General features: G+C 47.6%; 1 protein-coding gene across 4 annotated transcripts in view; it reads left to right on the top strand.

Annotated features, from left to right (window-relative positions):
- The first annotated feature begins 5,810 nt into the window (after window positions 1-5,810).
- Window positions 5,811-24,552, top strand: part of RhoGAP100F (Rho GTPase activating protein at 100F) — a 58,012-nt gene continuing 39,270 nt past the window's right edge. For all 4 annotated transcript variants that reach the window (XM_076521493.1, XM_076521492.1, XM_076521497.1 and 1 more), the window contains exons 1-3: window positions 5,811-6,412; window positions 11,560-11,662; window positions 16,538-16,781. In XM_076521493.1, the coding sequence (XP_076377608.1) occupies window positions 16,563-16,781 (219 nt within the window). In that variant the 5' untranslated portion in view covers window positions 5,811-6,412; window positions 11,560-11,662; window positions 16,538-16,562. The remainder of the gene's footprint in view (window positions 6,413-11,559; window positions 11,663-16,537; window positions 16,782-24,552) is intronic.

The following is a 24,552-nucleotide window of genomic DNA, read 5'->3' as shown; positions in this document are numbered from 1 at the left end:
CATTCACACCTTTTTTCAGCCCCTTGCCTTTCAGCCACGACCCCCGTCCATCGTGGAGCTCCCGATGTGGTCGAGGGTTACGCCGGTGTCACGCGAGTCTGCGCTCGCGTGTTGGTTCAACGTCACGCATACGAGCACCGCCAAGGCCGTACTCATTCCCATCGGGGCCCCGGGATATGATGCGAAGGATAAAAATCCTGTGAGCAAAATTAATCGCTAGCGGCGCACTTGGACGATTTTTAGGACCTGGGCGAAGACGATCTGCGAGTGCCAGATGTCTTGCACAAGGTCAGAAGAAAGTCAGTAAAAATTCTGACACCATCTTCGATCTTTGCTCCAGAAGGTGGTCTTCGGAAGGCTTTCCCCGCGTGGAGAAGGAATGCTCGATGGTGATTTCGCAAGCGTGTCTATGAATTGTTCATGATAATGCTGTACAAAAAGGCAGAATAGTTATTGAAAATTGTTAAAATTTAATGATTTATGTTTACTCGAGCATTGTAGTCAGTATAGCTGTGTTTATCTGCGCGCATCGAAACAGGAAAGAACGCGAGAGAATTGTTTAAATTCGTGTTCTTTTGGGAAACCCTTTAACCGGAGTCCCGGAGGGGCTTCCCGGCGCTAAATTAGACCAGCGAAAATGATGATTGAAAGTTATAGGGGCCGAGGCTCCTAAGAACTGAAATAAGTCTCACTCAGCTGGAAAATTGAGTATCGTCCAGAAAAATGGCGCCCGGGTCTCTCGCGAGCAGCCCCGTGGACGGATATAATGAACGAGAAAAAGATGATCCAGATTATGGAACTGCGCGGCTCATGAATAATCACCTTCTCGCTCGACTCGAGTATGCAAATCGAAATAGAAGGGATCGATTGCGAGTGCGTCGGGACTTTCGAGAACATTTTTGTCCCATGCGATTAAAGCGGAACGATATCTGCGAACAGGCTTTTGTTAAACGCAGCCTGCGATGGTCCGCGCGTACAGCCTGGGAAACGCCGCGAAGGGACGACGGGTTCGATTATTAAGTAGACTGTAGAATCCACCAGCCGATGGATCGATCGCAGAAATCTCGGCGGCGTAGAATCGGGTACCGGGTAATCCGAGCCGCAGCTACAGTCCGTCCTGAAAATTTATGAGCGGACGGACGATCCCGTTTCCTCGGCGTAGAATCGACGCGACGACGTCTTTCCGCCGAGTGTTTTTGACACGGAGGCGGCCTCTCTCCGATCGATTGAGGCCAGAATAGCCGAACCGGAAGTAGGACGTTTAGGCTCGATGGGGATGACAACGGAGGGCGACTTAACTTTAGACCCGGTGTCCTTCGGTGCCCTCGGCGAATCACTCGAGCCTCGTTGACGACACGCCAACAGAAATTACTTTCGATCGGGGCGAAGCCGTTCGATTCGGTTTTAATTGTTTATTCAGGATTTTCTGTCGACGAGCCATCGGCACGCGATTCAATCAAGAAATTTCGAAGCACGAGCGCGCAGAGGCGGTCGCCGCGTTCGGAGATTTCAAATTTGCCGCGGTGCGTGCGCCATTTTGGCCGCTGTTGGCGCGAACTCGCGCCGCCTTCGAATACGCTGCTCGAAAATAGACATCTGTACTGGATATCGACGAACTTAAATCAGGAATCGTATTCTGTATTTCTGTGTAAACCATTTTAGGCGTTAATCGAATTGGCCTAGATAGATTTACGATTTTAGAACGTGTTTTATGGTATGGTAATTTCGCCCTAATTGCGCTCGGATTAAGCACAGAAATGGACTATTTGAGAAGAGGAGATACGATAGCCATTTAATAAAAATCCATTTAACGCTAGATTTACGGAACCGGTCAAAATGACGGGTCACTAATTGTTTAATTTACGATTGTTCGTATCGTAAAGATACACTTATGAGTAATTTATTCAATTTACGTGTTACTTAAATGTTACAAATGTTACAATAACACTTGTTAAAAATCAGAATAAATGTCTTATTGTTACTTCTATAGACTAATATAAAACAGCTGTTTTTTGTGCTCCGTAAATCCAGTGTTTACGAAAATTAGGGAGAAATGACTAATAATTACTAAATAATTAGCAAGAATTAGGGAGAAATTACTGTGTAACTCTCTCATAAGTTAGATCAAGATGGACAGATTAATACCGGACATCTAATAATAAACGAGAGCACGATTGAGCAGTCGACTCAACAATTCAAATTGTAATCAATCGTAATAATAATTAAAATTGTAGTCGATTGCAATAATAATTTCCCGCGAACGAAAAATTGTACGATTAATGTTTCGAGTATAGCTTTATTTATTCCACGAACGAGAACGATCTTCAGCCTCGTTTAATTAACTTTTTCGGTGCAACGGGTCCAGGTAAGGGTTCACGGGGTTGCCAGGGGTCGCAGCGGGCAAGAACTCGAGCCCGGTGTATCCTGTTTCAGGCTCTCCAAGTGACCGGCGTGAAACTGATACACTGCCGCGAAAGACAAGTAACTTTCATCGATCTTGTTCGGCGATCCTTCCTCTCGCACCGTTTCCACCCTCCCCGTTACCGCCCCCACCGCGGGCCACCCTTCCAGTCCCTTCGCCCTCTCGTCGAGTCGGGCGCCGGGAATCCTCTCGTTTTTGCGTTTAATTGCTCGTCACGGGGACGAGGATCGAGACCCGAATAAATTTGAAAGCCATTCACCGGAAATTTTATTGGACGTCCGAGGGATTCGGCCGCCGATTCCCCGCCGTTATTAATGTCGCCGCTCGCGGCGCCGTTTATTTTACACGGTGCGCCGACAAAGTGGTCGGCGTTATTGAATACGAAAGTCGCTAACTGGCCGAGACGGTCTTGCCTGCGTGCGTCAGAGCCCCCCCAGAGAAACCGAGGACGTACTCGAACGTCATCAGGAACTCTGTCCGGACATGAGTGTCCTTATCTACTTAACTATCGAACCGAGTTTACAGCTCCGGGATTTTTCGGCTCGATTGAACGATGTACGCAGACGTATGCTCGCGGGAACAAATTTCTATTTTATCGTGTATGGTGAATATATTTTATTTTAATTTGTTTCGATGCAATATGCATTTATTGTAATTAAGCATATGAGATTATAAAAGTAGAGGAGTATAGATTGTCTGACCACCGCGGTCCAGATCTACTTAATATTTTGAAGCGAAATAAGCCTGGCTCGGAGGTCAGATTGAGCTAGGATATTGATGAAAATAATTTCGATCTTTAAGACCCTTGCGTTCAGATATTATGGTCGAAAAAATGGTCCAAAATTTCCGGAAGAAATTGATCTTGGAAATAGCACATATTCCATGACAAACCGGAGCACCCGGTACGCTCGACTGGCGCGAGCAGACGAAAAAAAGAAGAAAGTTGGATTAAAATTCGGAGGAAAGCTGGGCTTGAAAGCGAGTGTCCGACGAAAAACCGCCCGCATCTACTTAGCACTCTTTGCGTCAGAGTGTACAGACTGTGCTCGGGTACGAGTACACGACAATCACCAGCTGATTGCGATCTTTTACCCGGGGGACAGGGCCGGTATAGACAGAGAAAAAAATTAGCCGAGGAGCTCTCGCAATCAGCGTGTCTCAGAAGCACCACGGCTAGGCCGATTGTATCGATCTAATAGTCTGCAGCTCGCAGCAGCTCGTAAAACACGGTGATTACCGCACGTGATTTCGTGGAAAACCATAATAGTCGACCCTGACCGAAACAGTCAGAATGATCCGGCTCCCCCCTGTCCCCGGTATCAGGATTTATCGAAGCAATTCGAGGATCGAACGCCCGGCCGGCGGCCCCCCTTTTCCAATCGAAACAAATTTATCGATATTTTGACGATGCGAACGATCCGGAAGCAGCTCCCTAAGCCTGAAAATTATTTTTAGCAGCACTTAGGGACGTTGATTCTCCCGGGGAATCGAGTTTACGCCGAGTTTCGAATTTGTCCGGTGCCGCGGGAAAAAAGTTGGCCGGCGCTGATCTGAAAAATTAGACTTTGAAAAGCCAGGTTTTGGACAGTGCTTCATCTAATTAGCCAGGGGTTCTCAGCTGGAAACGGTCCCCGCCGATAAAACTCGGGGTTCCGCGATAAAATTGGGTTTCGAGGCTCTAATTAATGCCACCTTCCCGGTTGAAAGCGTTCGATCGTGCGAAGCGAGCGTCTGTCATAGTAATTATTCACGGACGCAGAAACGTTCTCATTAATTAGCCGAAACCGAATTTTTGCGAAGCCTCGTCGGCGATTAAGAAACACAGAATTCCAGCCGAATTATTTCTCGTGCACGGATCTTCTGGATTATTGAATTATTTAGATAACCGATGGAAGGGTTGCATCGGCGAAACCCCAAAAGTAAATAATTACGAAGTGTCGCGCGTGAAATATTCATCCGAGAAACATCCCCTCGGGTAAGTTTCATAAGAATCGACTGGTTGTCGTCGAAAACGATGTAGTTGCACCATGCTCCGTCACTGTCGTCGTCGGGGCGAGACGCGGCGGGGGCGAGGGGCGCGGAGAAATTTCAACGTCTGCGTGCGAGGATTCGACAGCCCCGAGAACGAGCAAAGAGAGCCCGAAGATGGAAGAATCGGGGATTCGCGGCGGCACAGAATCAATTTCCCAGACGGATCTATATTTTATTTCTCGATCCCCGAGCGGTGGCCAAGTGTTATCGCGTGTTTCGGTCCCGGAGAAACATCCCTTGTTTCTGCTTTCATCCGATCCGATAATTCGATCACTGCGGCCGGGAACAATTTATACAATCGAGAGAAACCCTTACACGTTTTTTCGACGAAAATCGACCGGTCTCGGAGTATTATTTGCTGCGAATTTCGTCAACCGTGTCGCGCGAACGCTCAGGTTCTTCACTCATGTTGAGCCGAAATGTCCAAAATGTAACCTCAGATATTCGAAACGTAGCCTCGAATATCCAAAATGCAGTCCCAAATTTTTTTGCGATTTTTCTACCAAACTACAACTACGAATGTTCTATGTAACAATAATTAATTAGAATGTAACAACCTGTTTCCAATTATGCACTATATAATTCCCAAAAGTGCACCATAGAATTTCTAAAATGCAGTTCTAAATTTTTTGCATTCTTTCTGCCAAACTACAACTGCGAATATTCTGTGAAACAATAATTAACCAGAATATAACAACTTGTTTCTAATTATGCACCATCTAATTCCCAAAAGTGCACCATAGAAATTCTAAAATGACCCCCATTTTTGCGATTTTTCTACCAAACTACAACTGCGAATGTTCTGTGTAACGATAATTACCCAAAATGCAACAACCTGTTTCCAATTATGCGCCGTCTAATTGCCAAAAGTGCAGCATAAAATATCTAAAATACCGGCAAAACTTCCGCAAACGCAGCCGCCGAATGTCCAAACAGTTCCAAATGTGTCTCCAAAGTAAATTTCCACGAGACTACAACAGCCCCCAAAAATCCTTCCTCCCCGCCCAAAATTTCCCCTCGCGAAAACACAGTACCCCTCCCACAAATTGCATCGAAAGAACCTGTTGCATCGGTATTAAAAAAAAAGAAATGTTATCCAAAAGATAGGATACAACCGCAGCGGAATCGTCGGCTGGACCGATTCTCCGAGGAAATATCCATCGGGCCATCGTCGGGCCGAAAAAACCGGCGATCCGGTGTCCCCCGATTCTGATGCGACGTTGGAAGCCGGGCGTCTCGGTCGCGTAAAAATTGATTCCGTTGGCTGCGGGTTGTAGGGCCGTCCGGCGTGGTAGGCAGCGCGAGAAAAAGGGCGCCGGGGGCCGTCGTCAGCGGCGCGTGTGCGCAGTGTCCTCGTCCAACATGTCCGCCCGGGTGCCTCAGGTAGTCGTGGTTTTGCGGCGCGGTGCGTTGCACACCGTGGTCAGGCGAATCGCCGGGGTTCTCGTGTAGTTCGGTCGCCTTAGCGCCTAGTGTCTCGTCGCAGGTGTTTGGCCTGGGTGCACCCCCAGACGCGGGATCGGGGGTGCGTTCGAAAAATCGGCGTCGAAAGCCCAGCCTGGTTCCGCCAGGCGGCAGCGGGTCAGGTCGGTGCTGGTTAGGCAGTGTAAAACGCCGGCTAGAGTAGCGAGTAGCCCGTGGGTTCGAGCCAGGGCGGAGAAGCGTCGACAGACAGGGTGGAGGGGCGCTCCAGAGCGAGAGAGACCGAGGGATAGAGCGAGAGAGAGAGAGCGCGCGCAAGAGAGAGAGAAAGAAAGAGAGAGAGCGAGAGAGAGAGAGAGAGGAAGCTTGAGGCAGGCGCGCGTATTGATTCCCGCGTGGCGTTATACGGTGAGGTGAGAAAGCTGCAACCGGAAAATCCGCGCCGCTTCCTTCGCCGTCGCTGGGGAACCTGAAGACCTCCCTGAAGACCACCTCCGGGGAGGACTCCGGGACTGCCGTGGGTCGTCGACTGGCAAGGTAGGTCCCCTCGCCCGCGTCCAGGTGCTTTTCGATCCGCCGGGTGTCCTCGGTAGGACCCGAAGGCCCTAGTTCGCACGCGGCGGCTCTTCCTCGGGGAAGAGAGGCTGCCGAGCCGGCCAGGGAGGGTCGGCACTCTCGAAAAAGGGTATATCGATCGGCCGGGCCGGGACCATGGGTTCCCGCACGCCATCGTGCTCGACACTCCATCCTTTTCGCTTCCTCCGACCCGGCTGTCCCCTATCCTGTCGCGACAAGTCTCGTTCCTCCTCTCTGGGTCGACCGGTCGGGTCTGACACCCTTTTACCCGGCCCCCTGCACCCGACGCCGGCCCCCCGTCACTCTTTTCCCGTTCGCTCTACCCCCCATCCAACCTCTGCCACGTTTTTTGCCAAGCACACTGACAGGTGTCGCTCGTTAGCTACCCCTAAACAAGACCTGCCTGCCTGCCAGAGCTCCTAGCCAGCCGGCATTCCTACGCGCCTCTCAGCCTCTTCCTCTACGTGCTCGCCGCTCTCGGCCTTAAACTATCCCTTATCGATCGCCGTCCCCCTCCTCCCCCGCCGCGCTTACCGCTTCCCCGCGATCCGAAAATTCCGGCCGACGGTCCGCTGTCTACTCGCCGCGGCCCCACGACCGACGCCTTATCGCTCGCTTCCACTGGATACCCTCGAACGCGGAGATTTGTCTTCCGTATGGCGGCCTGCTTCACGCCTTTTTGCTACTTCGGTTACTTCCCCTCACCCCTTCTTCCCCGGCCACTCAACCGATGCCCCCGTTTTCTCAGAGAATTCTTTCGCTTCGGGAGACGTTCGACACGCCGGTTTGGAGAAATGGGACGCCAGACTTATGATTTTCTCGGTCTAGATAGACCATCGGATACTGTGGACGCTGTTCCGCAAGTTGGTACAATGAGACTCTTCTGGTATTGGTCCGTTCGCTGGCGTTAGGCATTTGGTAGCTATTTGTGCAGCCATCGCGTAGCAATCGCGTAGCTAATCCTTAACTCCTGCCGGCACTTACGGAAGCTCGAAGTGGCAAAAGAGGGAAGCTGTAGAAAACACGTCCGCTAAACTGTAACTTTGTTACCAAAGTAGCAACAGTTACACCCGCTGAAGCGTGTCGATCCCGAAGCCCCTTAAATTTTCAAGCCACTTTTACTTTTCCGCCGATACAGCGATTGTTGTACCGTCCACCACGTTCCCTTCCTCGTTTCTTGCTTCATACCCAATCACCGGACCCTCTCCTTACGTCCCCTATCGATCCCCTGGACGCGAAACGGAAAGCAGATTTGGACAATGAAGTTCGGGGAAACCAGTTGAATGTCCAGTCTCCGGCCATTCTTTCTCCCTGGCTGATCTAACCGTTGAACAGGTGTTTGTTACCTAACAGTCTGTTCACCGACCGAGTACACGGGATTCGATCCTCTAACCGCCTCCCTCGCAATGTTATCGAATTCTTGACGTCTCTAAGCTGATGATCCTCCGTGCACCACCGACTGCGGTCTCGATGTTTTATGCAAAGTATTCCGAACATTTCGGCCGGGATTTCTAGGGTATCCGAGATTTGTAGGTTAACGCAGCCTGTAAGCTCTAGATTAGAGTACCAACGCTAGGGTATTAATAATTTCAAGGTTCGAGCTTCTAGACCATCTAGTTTTAGGACACCTCGGAACTTCCGGGTTAAAACATTCAGAGCTTCGAGGTTAGGACAGATGGATTCACTCTGGACGAGGACAATTTCATTGTATAGATTGGGGCAACCTAGTTCTCTAGGATAGAGCATCTATTACGCCCAGGTTAGGGCATCATGTTGCCTCAAAGTGTAGACTAGATTCCCTAGGTTGGAACGTTAAATTTTTTTAAATTGTACCACACATAGGTCTTCTAGGTTAGAATATCCGGTTGCTCTAAATTTTATCATAGATCCTGTAGATTGGAACACCCTGTTGTTTTACATTGTATTCTACATACTCTAGGCTAGGACATCCAGTTGTTCTAAAGTCTACTCTAATGCTTTTATGTTATGACATCCAGTTGTTCTAAATCGTACACTAGTTCCACGAGAATAGGACATCCAGTTACCATAAATTGTACCCTAGATCCTCTAGCATAGGACAACCAGTTGTTACAAATTGTACCCTGGACCCTCTAGCACAGGACATTCAGTTGTTCCAAATTGTACACTAGTTCCACAAGAATAGGACATCCAATTACCGTAAATTGTACACTAGATCTTCTAGCATAGGACATCCAGTTGTCACAAATTGTACTTTGGACCCTCTAGCACAGGACACCCAGATGTCCCAAACTCTCACGATTTGCCTCCAGATATCAAATCTTAGAATTCATTCTAGAATTCTAGAATTCAGGAATCAAATTCTTCAGAATTTAGATGCTCGGCCATGCGGATGTCCTAAACTCTCATGATTTGTCCCCAGGTATAAAATCCTAGAATTCACTCTAGAATTCTAGAATCTAGAAATCAAATTCTCCAGAATCTAGATCCTCGGACATCCAGATGTCCCAAACTCTCACGACACGTCCCCAGAAATCAAATCCTAGAATTCTCTGTAGAATTCTAGAATTCAGGAATCAAATTCTTCAGAATCTAGATGCTCGGCCATCCAGATGCCCCAAGCTCTCATGATTTGTCCATGGAATCCGGCGGGAACTCCCACCGATGTGTCCCCCTAGAAAGAAGTTTGAACCATCAATATGACGGTCGTGGCCTGTTAGTCGTACACATCTTGGCAGCCCGTGGGTATACTTTGGTCGGAAACCGGCTTGGCGATCAAAGCGGTTAAAGAGCGATCGGGCAGCTTTGCGACAAAGTACCCGGAATCCCTGGGCGCGCGCGGCCGAAAGGATTAACAAGTTAGGGGATCTTTGTTTCGCCGAGCGAGACTGATCAAACCTCACCCTCCCGGCGCGGCCCACCCGGCCCACCTCCCGTAGGATCGCGGTTGACACCACATGGACCGGATTGCGATCGAAGCACCCCTTAAGATTGTGCGCAGTAGTGCGGGGTCCCCCCTTTTGTTCGCCGGCAGGCCACGCGATTTTCCGGCGCGCAGTTGCGGGCACGGCCGGCGTGCCCCACGGAAATCGTCCTCCTCGGGACTCGACTCGCGATGCTAAGCGTTAAGTGGCGTGCACGCCGACTATTGAGTCACGGTTCGCGTGTGCCGGCATAGTTATTCTCGCGTGCCGAGCCCGCGGACACGTTTTTATCCTGTACCACTGACGGACCGAGAAATTCTGCCGGTTCCGGCTCCGGGACGACGCGACGCGACGCGACGGAGATAGGTGATGTATCCTGGCTGGCGGATTACACGACGATTTTTCGGAATTTCGAGGGTGCGTGGTGCCGGTGGATGTTTCTTCTTAACTGATTGCGCCATGATTTCTTTCATGGCTACGGTGATTAGCTTTTCTTTATCCGTAATGAACTCGTGCACGAGAAAGGCGTGTTTATGTTCCGCGGCACGCGCCTCTCCTAACAGTGTAGAATTTTTCTTGGGACTGAACGGTACACGGATTTGTAGATTGGACCCTTCTGTTTCCGATGACCTAGCAAAATTTGATCTGCGATCTTTTTTTCATCGTTTTGTTGAACTGAAAAGAGGGGTAAGTTCGTTGCCACGAAATCCCGCATGACCTCGTGATATCCAAAAAGTCGATGATCTTCACGTTGTTGTATTTTCGTGAAGAAAAATCGTACGTCGACGAACCGTAGCTCATTTGAAAGCTCGTAGCTTCTACTTTTACTATCTGGAGTTCATTTTCTCTAAGAATTTTTTTCCGTGACACTCCCCGTTAGAAATTAAAGGTACAATTGGCTTGAAAAATGGGGCAATTCACAAGTCTGTCAAATGATTAAAAAATTTTTTCCCTCACTGAATCTACCACAGATTTGAAGATTAAAGTTTCCTCTTTCAAACGAGTCGTCAAAAATTGCTCTACGATTTTTTGTAGCTGTTTCATAGAACTGAAAAGAGGAGTAAGTCCGGTAGCAGAAAATTCCATATGACCTCATGATATTCAGAAAGTCGATGATATTCACATTGTGGTATTTCCGTGAAAAAAAGTCATACAACGATGAACCACAGCTCATTTCAAAGCTCAAAGTCTCTAATTTCATTATCTGTAGCCCATTTTTTCTGAGGATTTTTTCCCATGACGTTCCGCGTTGGAAACTGAAGATACATTTTTTCTCAAATATAGTACAAATTCGCACGTGTGTAAAATCATTAAAAAAATTTTCATACGAGTGATTCTAACTTAATTTTAAAGATTGAAGTCTCCTTTTTCCAACGATATCCAAAAAATTGCTTTACGATTTTTTGAAACCGTTTGGTGGGTCAGAAACGACAAGCAAGTTCGAACGAGCATAATCCTTGATAACATCGTGATATCTAAAAAATCGTTAATGTTCAAATTACTGTAATTTCGTAAAAAAAAATCGCACGACGATCAATTTCTACTCATTTTCAAGCTTGAAGCCTCTACTTTCACTATCTGTAATTAATTTTTCTCCACGATTTTTTTTCGTGTCACACCAGGTCAGTAACCAGACACACATTTTTCCAAAAACGTGTGTATTTCTGTTAATTTATAACAATGACATAACCGCTGATGCTGACACAAAATTCACCACTATTAAATTTAGCTATCTAGGACAAACTTTCATTTAATTATTAGATTTAATATTTATATTAAAATTCCCATTTTTTAAAATCCGCGCGCAATATTTTTAATAACGACGGTACAGACGACGTGCATTCTTATGCACGGAACGGAAGTTTTTTTGAACTTTGAGTGGGATGAAATGCTGCGAACGGCCGGGGGTAGTGAGTTGTAATAAAATGAAGCAGCGGGGCTAAATGAGCCGCGAAACTTTGCCGACCTACGAGATGGGATTGAAAGTTCAAGCTCGCGTTTTCAAGCGATTGACTGCCGGTGAAAATCGCAGTTGAACAACTTCTGCGTTTAAAAATGTCATCCCTGATGTTTGAGTTCTCCAAAGACTGTGGAACCTCAACCAACAAATTAAAAATTTCACGTGCTTGTTGTAAAGAATAAGTTTCAATTAATTCGGCAGTATTAACGGGACCCTAATCGATGGATCTATCGTTCGATTTTCAGAAGGACGGGCGAGAGTGATCTGTAGACCAGAATGAGAGAAATCAGCCAGGACTGGTCGAGCAGGGACCCACCGGCCCTCGGCACGAGAAATGATTTTTAGAAGGTAAACCATCCTTTTCTCTCTGCACTGAATTCTCTATTTCTCAAGCCTCTCTGTCTCTCTGTCTCTCTCTCTCTCTCTCTCTCTCTCTCTGTCTCTATTTCACTCAATCAAACTTTCAAGCGAGCCCAGAGAATTGCTTCACCTTGAGATTACTCTGGAAATACGAATTATCTGCATGCGATGTGTTTTGCTGTCGATACTATAGTGCCTCGTGAACTGTCTTTGACCATAGTTGTTTCTTGATCGTTCTAGGATCATAGTGATCCCGTGCATTTCGGAGCAGACCTCGGCCTTAATAATTTCCCCGATACCACAAGACGATATTAGTTTCTCGCGTGTCTTTGTTCGCCTTCGTTCCTGAACTTTGACAGCAGAAAATTCAAATTTCGTTTACTAGAAATAACAACCACAGTTAGTAGATAATATCTGAAATCTTGATCACGAGGCTGACTCGTTGCCATAGTGCCAAGTGTCAATGTAATGCTACAACTATCCTAGAATTGCGACACGAATTAGAAATGCGTGAAACGAGAGCAGTTAATTGTCGAGCATCAGTCTCCGATTAAAATTGTACGCGTCGCTTCGAACGAAGTTTACACAGCCGAATTAATGCTCGAGGAGCCCGTAGGAAATATGAAGCAGGCAGCGGAGCGTCCTCCAGAGGACAGTTTAGTTTTCTTTGTGCAGGAGCATCGTTATCATTGGACGTTTTTCCTTGCCGCTGGGGACTGATTGGTGTCGTTGTTTACGGCGTTCCATTAACCCGTATTAGCGTAGGGAGACCTAGCGAGTTAGTACCGAAAGGAGACGCGACTCGAATCGAAAAAAGCTCTGGTCTCCGAGCCCGGATCGACGCACATTGCACGACGGAAAACAACCTGGAATCGCCGTAACCCAGATACGACGCATTCTGACCTAACCCAGCGCAATTCGCAGTATACGCGAGCGAGCCGAATTTCTGACCTAACCGCAGCCCCAGGTGACCTAGCCCTAAACACACATATGCGGCGCGTATGCTAATCCCCGTTGGCCATAGCGCGTCCCATTCTGTTCGGCGAGCGACCGCAATCGCGTCACGAGGACCTCGCGTTTTTGGAAATTACAACGTCGAAATCTTCGGATACCCTTGTCGACTCCGCCGGGAAAATAGGAAGCGCCCGGCGATATTCCGGGCGATCTTTTGGGAATTCCGGGTACCGAGAGGGCTAAAGGGTCCCCAGGAATTAATGGTCCTCGCAGCCGCCATTATCCTGGCCGCGCGAACGGTCGCGGAGTCAAAGGAGCGGTTCCCGGCAACTGGGTCACGCGGAGCATTAATTGCTCGAGGAAGTTCGAGCGAAACGAGATTATCCGACAAATTGTCTCGGTGCACGAGGGGCTGCGGCCCCCCTTTTTAGGGGAGAAGATCCGTCAGGGGAGGTCAAGGTTGCCGGCACGACAGCCCCACGGCGCCGCGCGGCGCATCGCGCGCGCCCCGCGGTTCAGGATTTCATTGATTCTTAACGAGGAGCAGAACGCGCGGGAGCTTGACACAGAATGTCTGTCGTATGAATAGTAACCCGAATTCAATTGAAGAGACCGAGACATTCGGCCGTGACGGACCGCCGCTTATGAGATTCCGAGCATAACTGCCGGCCCTAGGTCAACTGTTGTGGAGCGCGGCCCGGCCCCCCACGTGCGATCGATTGGGACAGCCTTCTGCACGCGTCTTGCACGGACTCGTTTACGGCCTCTGCCACCTGCCGATTTAGCTGGAAGCCACCCCGGATCGGGTTCAGCCACCTCAGAAACGCCCGGACGCGATAGACTTATGAGAAACCGAAGCTAGGCTGTTGTACAAGGAAATCCTTCGAAGCGGTACCTCGAAACCGCGGAGCAATTTTTAGGATTGGAAACCATAGACAGGTTCAGTTTGAAGTCTACGATGCTATAGGCATCGATATTTTCGATAATTTTGATTGGTTGAGTCGGTACCGAGCCAAGAAGGTAGAGCCTTTCAGCTACCGCGCTCGTAAACTGCGCGTGGTTCGTAGTTTTCGCTGCGGATCAGGTTCCGTTGCAGCTGTTGCGCGGTCTGACAACGAAATTAGGATACCGTAGAACGCCGGTCTTTTATTAGAACAAAGTTTTAATAACAATGCTGCGCCAGGATGTAGTATTCTTGTTCTCGCGCGGCAACTTTCGCCGGGAGATAGTAAGTTCCCATCTAATTTTCAATTTCATTAGCCAGCGAAGGGGATTTGCATGAAGATGATCGCGAGGGAAGTTGGTCGAACACGTCCGGATAATTATATAAAATATCGAGCCGGCACCGGGCCGGATTTAAACTGACCTGGTATTTTAATTTCCCAGTCGATACGGCGCCGTATCAATTTATTAATGCGCCACGGAGACCCATCCACGAATCCCCAATGATTTTATTTTAATCCGACAGGCGACGCCTGCACCCTATGGCCCTGTTCCACATTTGCCAGATCGCGGCGTCAATCTTTTAGGCATTTCGCGCATCTTTCCACGTTTCTCAGTGGCCGTTCCATTAACTTCGTGTCGCGACGATTGGAAATTTTCAAGCGTGCAAGCTAAATAAGCAAGCTAAATTTTAACCGGAGAAGCTAAATAAAGGTTTACTTCTACCGTGGACTTTCGTGGAGAATTGCAATTGGGGCGGGGAACAGAAATGGGTTAACAGACGGAGGATATTCCCGTTATCGGGGCGCGCGTGACGAAAACAGGGCCCGGAAGGTAAGAAGATAGGTGGAGACACGCGATTATGGTCGCCGGGCTGGAAGATTCCAGCATCTCAGTTCCGGTGGTAATAGGCGTACACACAAACAAAAGTTCGGACACGTGGCGAGGGGAGAAAGAAACGACGGGGTGCAGCCGGGGACGGCAACCTTGAGGGCGAACGATCCAAGGGGCGATAGTAAAAAGACGCCTGATTTCGGCCAGTCAACCCTCGGCCGTCGCAGACAGCGGACGCGACGCGTCCCGACGCTCCGACACTCGCTCCTCGACGCGAAACGTCATCGGACTCGCACGGACGTTTGTTTAAATATTTTCCGCACTGTGTTTTCCGATTGTAAATATTTACCGTGGATCGTTCTTTTTGAAGCGAATAATCATAAAAAAGTGGCCGAGGAATGTTCGACGATGGCGTCGGCATACGGTGCTGGGTACAGTCGCTGGGAAAAGTTGCTCGGGACACTGTCGCTCGACGATCGAAAATTCCTCCGCGGATAAACAAACGCTGGAGTTGCTCGCAGGCTATTAGAATCCGTCGGAAGGATGCGAATAAAGTCGGCGGGATCGTAAATTCTTCGGAAGTTCCGGAACAACTTGTTATTGGAAACTGGTCAACGGAAGTGTCATAATCTTGCGAATACCGTTTCGCAGGGCGCTGTGCTCGGAGCGGCGAGAATGGGGCGGGTGGCGGCCGTCGCCGCGATCGACGACGACGTGAGAAATTGTTGGCCGGGAAGTTTGCAAATTGAGGGAGTGTGTCGCCGGTACCGGCGCTCGATTATTAGTGTTGGTCGAGATTATAGAGACATTTGGCGTGCGCCGCGAACACTCTGAGAACCGGCGGATTCTCCCCCTGGTACGTATCGATCGTCCTCCTTTCCCGAAGGGAAGTAACTTCTGGCATCCTTACTGCCGGCAAAAATTTCTGACTGCCGGGGAGCTACTTCGCCAACAAAGTGCATTAGCCCCCGCGCGAACCCGCCGACACCCCGGCAACCCTTTTAGCGGGGCCGTTAGACGCGGCTGATTGCCCCTGCGGATGTCGCTGCCGGCGCCCGGGTCGACCGCGACCCGGCCCAGAAACGACATCCGCGCCGGGTACACGCACGTTCACCCTCCAACATATTTTGACGTGAATGCTATCGCAATATCGATTGGGAATCGGTCTGTCTCCCTCTCTCTCTTTTTCTGTCCCTTTCTCTGAGTGTGTATGTGTGTGTATGAGAAGCTGTTCGTCATTCCACAACGTTCGGTGGCTAAAATTAGCTTGACGGTGATGCCCTAAATTGGACGCGACTTAAAAGAGAACGCGGACGATCTTGGCGGAATTTCGGTCACGGGGAATTCGCGCGAAAATTTTTCACTGCCATTTCGTTCTGCCAGGCGTGCTGCGACGCCTATGGATTTTTGTCCGCTGGGTGATGAAAGTCTGATAGCGTTTATCTTGACCGTAGACGCTTCGCGCAGAGAACGCTGCAGAGAAAATCTTAGGATTTGTGTATTAGGTTTCCGGTCGCTATTGTACTCACTATGTCAAGGTTGTTTCTCTAGCCGCTAGTTTTGCAGTTTGTCCTGTACAGACACTTCGCAACCGGGCACTTTGCCTCAGAAAACATTATCAATTAGCTCTCCAGTCAGGTCTATCAAGATCCACTTAGTCTAACCAACTGTTGGACTACCAGGAGCTAGAAAATAGGTCAGCGATCATGCCCCCATCATCAGGATTGGTATATCTATGTTTCCGCCTATCAGTCGACTCGGTTTGACCAGCCATCGGACTACTAGGACCTTGGAATTAGGTTACGGCTAGTTTATCGATGTCTGCCTATTTGTCCGCTAGCTGTTAGAGCAGCAGGTACTCGACAAATAGGTCAGCAATCGGATACGCACCGCTAAGAAGACAAGTTTATCGAGGTCTGGCTATCGGCGCACTTGGTCGAACTAGATACTAGACTATCAGCGCCTAGCAAATAGGTCGACAACCATGTTTCCATCGCTGTGACTAGTCTATCGATGTCTGGCCAGCAGACCAGTTGGTTATGGCTAGCTGTTAAACTGGCGGGGGGGGGGGGGGGCAGCGATTGGGGGGGCCTAGGTCTAGGCGAGCCCTAGTAACTGTCGGATTGATTTCAGGAAGAGGGCATGACGCACCGAACTCATGCAGTGGCGAAAACACGTGCGCATCAAGTACGGTGGTCGAGTCGGTGTCGGTCAAGGGCAGCGGGAGCGGGAGCAGGTGCAGCTGCAGGTGCGCGTGGTGCAGCTGCAGCGGGAAGGGGGCGCACGACTCAGCTACGTCTGTCATCAGCCTCAACTCTCGTCGACGGCTCGCCGCAGCTGCAGCGCAGCAGCCATGCTCTGCTGCGGCCGCAGAAAAGTGAGTACCCATCATCCTGAGGGTTGCATGCCCGGTGCAGCTGCAGTCACACCTTCCAGAACAGAGTGGCCGCTGGTTGCCGCTCCGTCGTTCGGTCTGGAAAGTAACACGGAAAAGAACGACGGAGTGTTCGCCAAGGGTCGGAGACTGTTCGCGCGGGTGTCGATCAGCTCCAGAGTTCGATTGCACTCGATGCTACTTAGTTGCAGCCGTCACCTTAGCTCGAAGACGGAGCTAGAACTGTGTGCACACAGTGGTGTGCAGCGATGGCGGTCGTTCGGGCTCGAGCTTCCTCGATATTATAGAGGCGCTATAGCGCATCCATAAGCCGACCGTTGCCGCCAGGTCGCCAAGTTCACGCTAATTCGATGCTTCGTGCTAGAAAGCTCGCGTAGGTTAAAGTCAGGTCCGCCGGAAACGCGCGGGGGGAGTGACAATCGATGGCGGAACGACACGGAATCGATGGCAAGATACGCGCGTTTATTTCGTCGATCCGGTATCACCGATAGCATAGAAAATAATGGCAAGCTGCCGGATATTTGTGGGCGGGCGGGTGACAAATATATATGATAAAAGCCGACTGTTCCGCTCCGTATCTCGATATTGATTTACAACAAGCCGATACCGTTCACCGTTTTCGATTTCCATGCGACGGGGCCGCCCGAAAATTTCGTCTCGCATCCCCCCCATCCCTCCCCGACGGCCGTTGGCCAGGATATTGAAACGGCGAAAAAAGGAAACAAACTTTCGCCAATGGAAAACAACGTCACCGGTCGCGTACTTTTTCCGATCGGACGCTCCGGTGCCTGGAATAATTTATTTTGTCGTTGAAAATTGTTTCGAAACGGTGCTCGAAAAAATACTGAAATTTTTGTTCCCGTGGTAAAGCGAATTCTCTCCGATTGTCCCTCGTCTTGTGAACGAAAATGGGCAATTTCGGGAACAGGAGATACTATTATGTCCGGTGCCTGAAATAATTTATTTTGTTTTGTTAGAAATATCGAATTTGTTTCGAAACGATGCTCGAAAAAATACAGAAATGTTCGTTCGCGCGAAGTAAATTCTCTACAATTGTCCCTCGTCCTGTAAACGAAAACGGACAATTTAGGAATATGAGATACTATTATTACCAAAGTGTCCATTTTCTGTTTACAAGTTGCAGGACAATTGTGGAGAATTTACTGTAATTGGTTGGCAGGACTGTGTACGCGATTCGCGGGGGAGGAGGTGGGGGCACCATGGGTGCTTTAATATGGGGATTACCCGATTCCGTTGGCGCGGGTTAAACAGAAAGACGCCGGATAATAAGACGCGACAATAAATGTCGAAGCCTCTCCGACGGAACGGAGCGTTTCTAGGCCGTGGCTCGGGGTTTGTTTTCGAGGAACAATATAAAAATGACGCGGACTCGCCGAGTAGGCCCCACGACGACGACGGTCTTTCTTCTCCGGCCTGTCCCCATTGTCTCGCTTCCGTTGAACTTGCGCACATGGCTCGTTTTCAAAAGGCGAGTTAGCGATTCCGAGCTCGTCGACCGTCCACGGTGAATATAAGGCGAGAGAGGAGGCCGTGATATTTCGCGGTGATCTGCTGCTGCCGGAGACTGTTGGGCTAGGTTAATTCCATCGCGCAGGCTGGCCAACCGTTGACATCATTGCGACACAGATTTTTCTTGTCGCCACTGTCGTAGAAGCTGCAATGATTTCTGATATTTTCGCGTCATCGTTCACTTAAAGAATAGTTTGGTTATGTTACCTACCTTCTGCAGGGTCGACAACCTAACAGCGTAGAAGTCTACACTTTTTGATGCCCGTATTTAATTACTGAACCAGTAATCCGTGCGATTTTACTGTTAAATAATTTCTACGTATATCCTATAATTGCAATGATTTTATTATTGAACAAGAAATCGTGTTTTGCGTTGCACCTTGGTTTAAATATGTTTCTGTGGACAAGGCAGATTAATTCCATCCTGCAGGCTGACCAACTTGACGTCATCCTAAAGTACAGCGTGCTAGTAATTTGAATTACTTTATCGAACAAGGAACTTCAAAATTTTCTATGGCACCGAAAAACCATAAATAACTGAATCGCTGGAATACATGATAAATAAATAACTGGAGTACATGATAAAGATATAACTGGACCATATAACAAGGAATGAACTGGAACAGATAACAAAGAACGAACTGGAACACGCAATAAAGGAATAGCTGGAAAATAGAAAACGAGAGAGACGATGTTCAGGAATTAGTTATTGTTTCTTAAACGGTGGTTACCGAATCGGCTGGAAGCTGGATGAATAAAAGATGTTCGACCGCAGCGAGACCGAGAGTCCGCGGAGCGGCCTAAAAGTGGCACTAAATCGCAGGAAAAGTTCGCCGCACGAAATCTTAAAAATTCGCTCTTTGTGCATCGCCGTGGTACCGTGAAGACCTCCATGTCGCGATGCTTTTGATACTTGCTGAAGGGAGTGTCCCTCTTTGTGCCACTGTAGCACTTTTAACACTCTCTGAAGGGAGCCCTCCAGTCACTGCCGGCGTTTCGCGTGTCACAAAGACGCAGAAAGTTCGCGAGTTCGACACGAACGTTGCGCGAAAAATCGTTCGACGTATCACGGCGTCATTTAATTGGGAATCCCCGAAAATTCTCCCCGCAGCATATCAGGGGGAGGGGGGAGGGGGTACGAACTTCTCAACTATTCGAATCAGCAGGTTTCACCAAACCTGGACTGAAAACTATAAACATTTATATCATGTCTAGATATTAAAAAAAATTCTATTTATGTGTATATATTTTTCTGATTTAAATCTGCTGATAAATATCTATCTAAATCTATATATAATAATAATATAATATTATTTAATATTATTACTATATTTTTATTATTTTAATATTATTATTGCTAAATATATATCTAATGTGTAAAATAAATATCTACCTAAATCTGCTGCTAATAAATATACTGCAAGCGTGGATAAAAATGTCGCTACAGGCTTGTAAGAAATTCAAAAGTGGATACTCAGCCAAATTTAGGGTCGGTCAATGTTGCAAAGACGGCAAAAATATCCGACTTGAACCTTTCCAGACGCGTTATAAGCTTTGTCACGGTTAGCCCTTGGATAGAAGATTTAGAATCCGTGCTCGCGATGAACAATTTCTGTACAAAATCCGATACTACGTTTCCAAATATTTCTGGCGCGTCGTGTATCGATTTAAAAAGCGTTCGCGCGGGACACAAGCGCGAAATATCGGTCGACCGTCCCGGGGAATTAGCGAACGTCATCGCGCGATATTTCACGAAAAATAAGACACTAATGGCAGTGTAAATGTAGCGCGAGTCGCCGAACGTCGGGAACGACGACGAATAAAACTGCCGCCGTGGGAGGACGAAGTGGCTTGCAGACAAGTTTATTTAAATTCCACTAATGACGTCATTAAAATAATAAACGATGTCGTTTAGGGAGTAGAATGTAAGCCGAGACCGCGGCGTTCGTAACTTTCCGGGTCTGCCCGGAAATGTGGGAAAACTTCTTTTTTTTCCCTTCTCCCCCTTGCCTCACCCCCCGAGATTATTTCGTGTGCGCGCTCATTCTTCATCTAGCCCGGACGCCGGATACGAATCGACTTTAGAATCGTTGCGTTTCGACGAAATTAATCGGCGAGTCCTGCAACGCGTTCGTCCGACGCACTGTTACAGCGCTTTTCTTAGTTTAACAAATTGCTGGTAGGTTAGGTATTAATTCTCGTCGACTTAGCAATATCAAGCTAGTATAAATATTATTATAAATATTAAATTGACTTGCAATATTAATATTATTAAGTCGACAGGAATGAATGAAAATGCAAGTATTAAATTACACAAATTTTCATTCTTAAGTGTAATATAATCAGTGTTATTACGTAGAGTAAAAATCTTAACATTAACATATAAAAAAATGGTTGCTATTAGAGTGGTGGAAATAATGTTTGTACTCAATTTCTCCGAATATTTGTTCCAACTGCCAATTAGTTTCTGAAGTTGCATACCTCAATGTACACATTTCATAGTTAGATTTCCGTTAATAAATATTGTTAAAAAGTAAACATTATTTCTCAACAAAACCACGTATAGCAAGCCTCGTTCTAAAAAGTGAAAAAGTTCGAACATCGACAAGGAAGAGTCGATAAACGACGAATTCTTCGACTTTAGAACGGGAACGAAACAGCGTAGAAAAACTGAACAGTGGCGTAGGAGTGCGAGAGCCGAGTGCCACCGAACATAACCTATTTTCCGGCTGCAGTCACGGTCCCGGTGGGCGATTACGTTCGTCCGCGAGAGTCTCACAGCAAATAAACCGGTGCTCGATAGTTTCCGTGACGTTCCTAAGCAGAACCGTTCCGAAAGAATAATTTGCAATTTTCTTCGGCGGCAGGAGAAGAGAAGGAGGGGGGGGGGGGCAGCGTCGTAAAAGCGACTTCCGGTTCGATATTACCATAAGTACGGCCGGTGTGTAGAGGTTTCCGGAAGCGGGGCTTTACGTTCCTTCCGCGTATCACGCGTGTCGGGGCGCCCTCCTCTCCGCCGGATATTTTGCATGCTTCCGCGAAAAGTCGGACGTGCGGCCCCGAGGTGCATTTACCTGCAATCGGGCGCCGGGGCGCACGCGAGCCGGATGTTTCGCAGGGATGGCCGCGGCACGACCGGCCGGCCCCGAAAGAAATCGTCGGGAAGAATGTAAATCAGGCTGATTAGCAGTCGACGGACTTATCAGTTCGCGGAATGAATCCTTTGTAACTAGAGTTTTGCGCCGCCGCTGAAGAAGATTGATGGCCGCCGGCCGCCGGACGATTCCGCGTCCCTAATCTACATCTCAAAATTCTAGACCGGCCGCACCGCCCGCGCCGCGGCGGTTTCACTCGCGAAAATCTCGGCCCCCGTGCCGACGCCGCAGAAACCGGTGTTCCGATTGCGCCTCCGGAATAATTGAATGCGCCGAGAAATCGCTTTGAAGTACTTCGCGGAATTCAATTTGAATCTTCCCGCCGTTCGGCCGGCCAGCGGCGTCGACCGCGGTGGGCAGCGCCGCCGAATATTCTCGAGCGATCTTTCGCGGGAACGTGGCCAGCGTGTTTTTCTCGCGCGAACTCGTCAGAAATAATTGGCGGCGTCGTTCCTTTCCATCCGGTTCATTATTGGCTCGTTTACCCGGCGCCGATGTCAGCGGCGTGTCCTATCGATTAAAGATACGGCGTCGAACTAATAAATTCTCGGCCTCCTGTATAATGAACATGTCGCGCTTTCATCGTGGCCACGGTCTTTCGCCACTGTGCGCGTTAATTGGTCCGATATTCGGGGATAATTGGTGTGCTAAATATTCGAATGGCTTCGGCTTTCCCGCGCGGTTTTCTTTATCCGGCCGAAATGCGCGCGCGCGCGCCTTTGTGCACTTCGCTGGATCTCCAAGCTGTCGAACGAGCGCCGAAAACGTTCGCAGATCATTCATCCTCGCGTCGGTGCGCGGTTTTTTCCTTCGTTATGGAATTTCCACCGGGTACAGTAATTTCTCCCTAATTCCAAGATTCCATAAATGACACGTTTCTACTTTGCCTGATATAGATTCTTCTTCTTTCTTCGTCTTTTTCGACGAAAATGAATTATACAGAGAAAAAGTAGAGATTTCAGGCTTTAAAATGAGTTTCGTTTCGTTGTTCCACGATTTTTATTCACGAAGTTACAGTATTTTGAATGTCGTTGATATTTCGAAGGTTCGAAATTTCGTGTAAAATCTAGAACGAGGTTTCTCATCGGTCATATCATCAATCAATTTTTTTAAAAGGAACTGGTTAATATCTTTTGAAAGTAGAGACTTCGGGCTTTAAAATGAGCCTAGTTTTATTGTTGTACGATTTTTTTGCACAAAGTTAGAGCTGTTCGAATATCATCAATTTTTCAAAAATTCGAAATTTTCTGTAAAATCTAGAACGAGGGTTCCCATCGGTCATATCATCAATCAATTTTTTTAAAAGGAACTGGTTAATAGCTTTTGAAAGTAGAGACTTCGAGCTTTAAAATGAGCCAACTTCCATCGTTGTACGATTTTTTTGCACAAAGTTAGAGCTGTTCGAATATCATCAATTTTTCAAAAATTCGAAACTTTCTGTAAAAACTAGAACGAGGATTCCCATCGGTCATATCACCAATCAATTTTTTTAAAAGGAACTGGTTAATAGCTTTTGAAAGTAGAGAGTTCGGGCTTTAAAATGAGCCGAGTTCCATTGTTGTACGATTTTTTTGCACAAAGTTATAACTGTTAGAATATCATCAATTTTTCGGAAATTCGAAATTTTGTGTGAAATCTAGAACGAGGATTCCCATCGGTCATATCATCAATCAATTTTTTAAAGAGAAACTGATCAATGGCTTCTGAAAGTAGACACTTTGGGCTTCGAAATGAGCCAAGTTCCATCGTTGTACGATTTTTTGGCACAAAGTTACAGCTATTTGAATATCAACAATTTTCTCGAAAATTTGAAACTTCGACGAAAGTCGAATCGTATCTCCTCTTCCCAAATTGTCCATTTTTGTGCGCAATCTGAGCGCGAATTAGGGAGAAATTACTGTAATTTGCACTGGTACTATAATCTTCCGTGAAGTTCCACTAGCAACATTCGATTCGCCTTACTTACCCGTTTCCGCGAAGATTTGAATATTAGATTGCCTTTCCGAGAAAGAAGTACACCGTCCGGCAATGCAACGTTCTCGTTTGCCTTTGTCATGTTCCCGGAAATTCCGTCTCGTATCCTCTTGTTTATCAGTATTCCTGACTTCGCGGTATTTATTCGCAACAAGGTGCACTTCAATTTCTCGTGCTTCCAGCTTCGTTGAAACCGTCGATACCGGAAATAGACTGTGCTCAATCTTTTAATGCGCGAGATCGCACGGTTCCGCGATGGAAAAAGTAGCGGTGAATATTTGAGAGGATGGTAAACGTTTCCTAAATGTACCTGAAATTGTAAGCACGAATTTAGATGGCAACTTTTTAGATGGCAGAAGGATCAGCCTGTTAAACAATGACCAATATACGTTTTTTTAATTCTCTAAATTTTCGTTGTAAATTAGTTATAAGACGAGAACTCTTTTTTCCGTCACTCCAAGTCATCGTCGAATAGGCTATTCGAATAGGCTCTGAAAACAAATTCAAGACATTTAGTCGAGTTTGAGAAAATTTATATCGTTTTTCGTGCGTATGGCCGCCGCTGTACAGTAAATTCTCTCTAATTTTCCTTCAGCTTGTAAACGAACATGGACAATTTGTAAAGAGGAGATACGATTATTCGATGCTCGCGGCTCATTTTCATAGTTGCCAATTGTCAACGATTATAAAAACGTGGCACAAGGCTCGAATAATCGTATCTCCACTTCCCAAATTGTCCATTTTTGTGCGCAATAATCTCAGCGTCGATTAGAGAATATTTGTCGCTTATTGGGCCCGTTAAGATCGTGGCCGACCGGATCGACGAAAAGAAAGGCTCGCGAGATCTATTCCAGGCGGCTCGAAGATTCTTTCACGGTTGATCGCGAGAGACAAGACTCGCTGGTAAGGCAGTCGCATTCAGACAATGGGGGAGAGAGCTTTTCAAAGGGGTAGGCGAAAGAATGGAGGAAAAAGGGAGAAAGGTCGGACGAGCGGATATAATATGCAGAAGGTCTCGACTATCCTTTGATTTTAATAGATCGGCCAATGAACGAAGACCCTCCGTTATAACACGTTAATGAATAGCCGTCCAT

Source organism: Megalopta genalis, chromosome 5 (genome assembly GCF_051020955.1).
Source record: "Megalopta genalis isolate 19385.01 chromosome 5, iyMegGena1_principal, whole genome shotgun sequence".
Lineage (NCBI taxonomy): Eukaryota > Metazoa > Arthropoda > Insecta > Hymenoptera > Halictidae > Megalopta > Megalopta genalis.
Note: the sequence above shows the minus strand (reverse complement) of the source record. Positions and strands in the feature narration are given on the sequence as shown.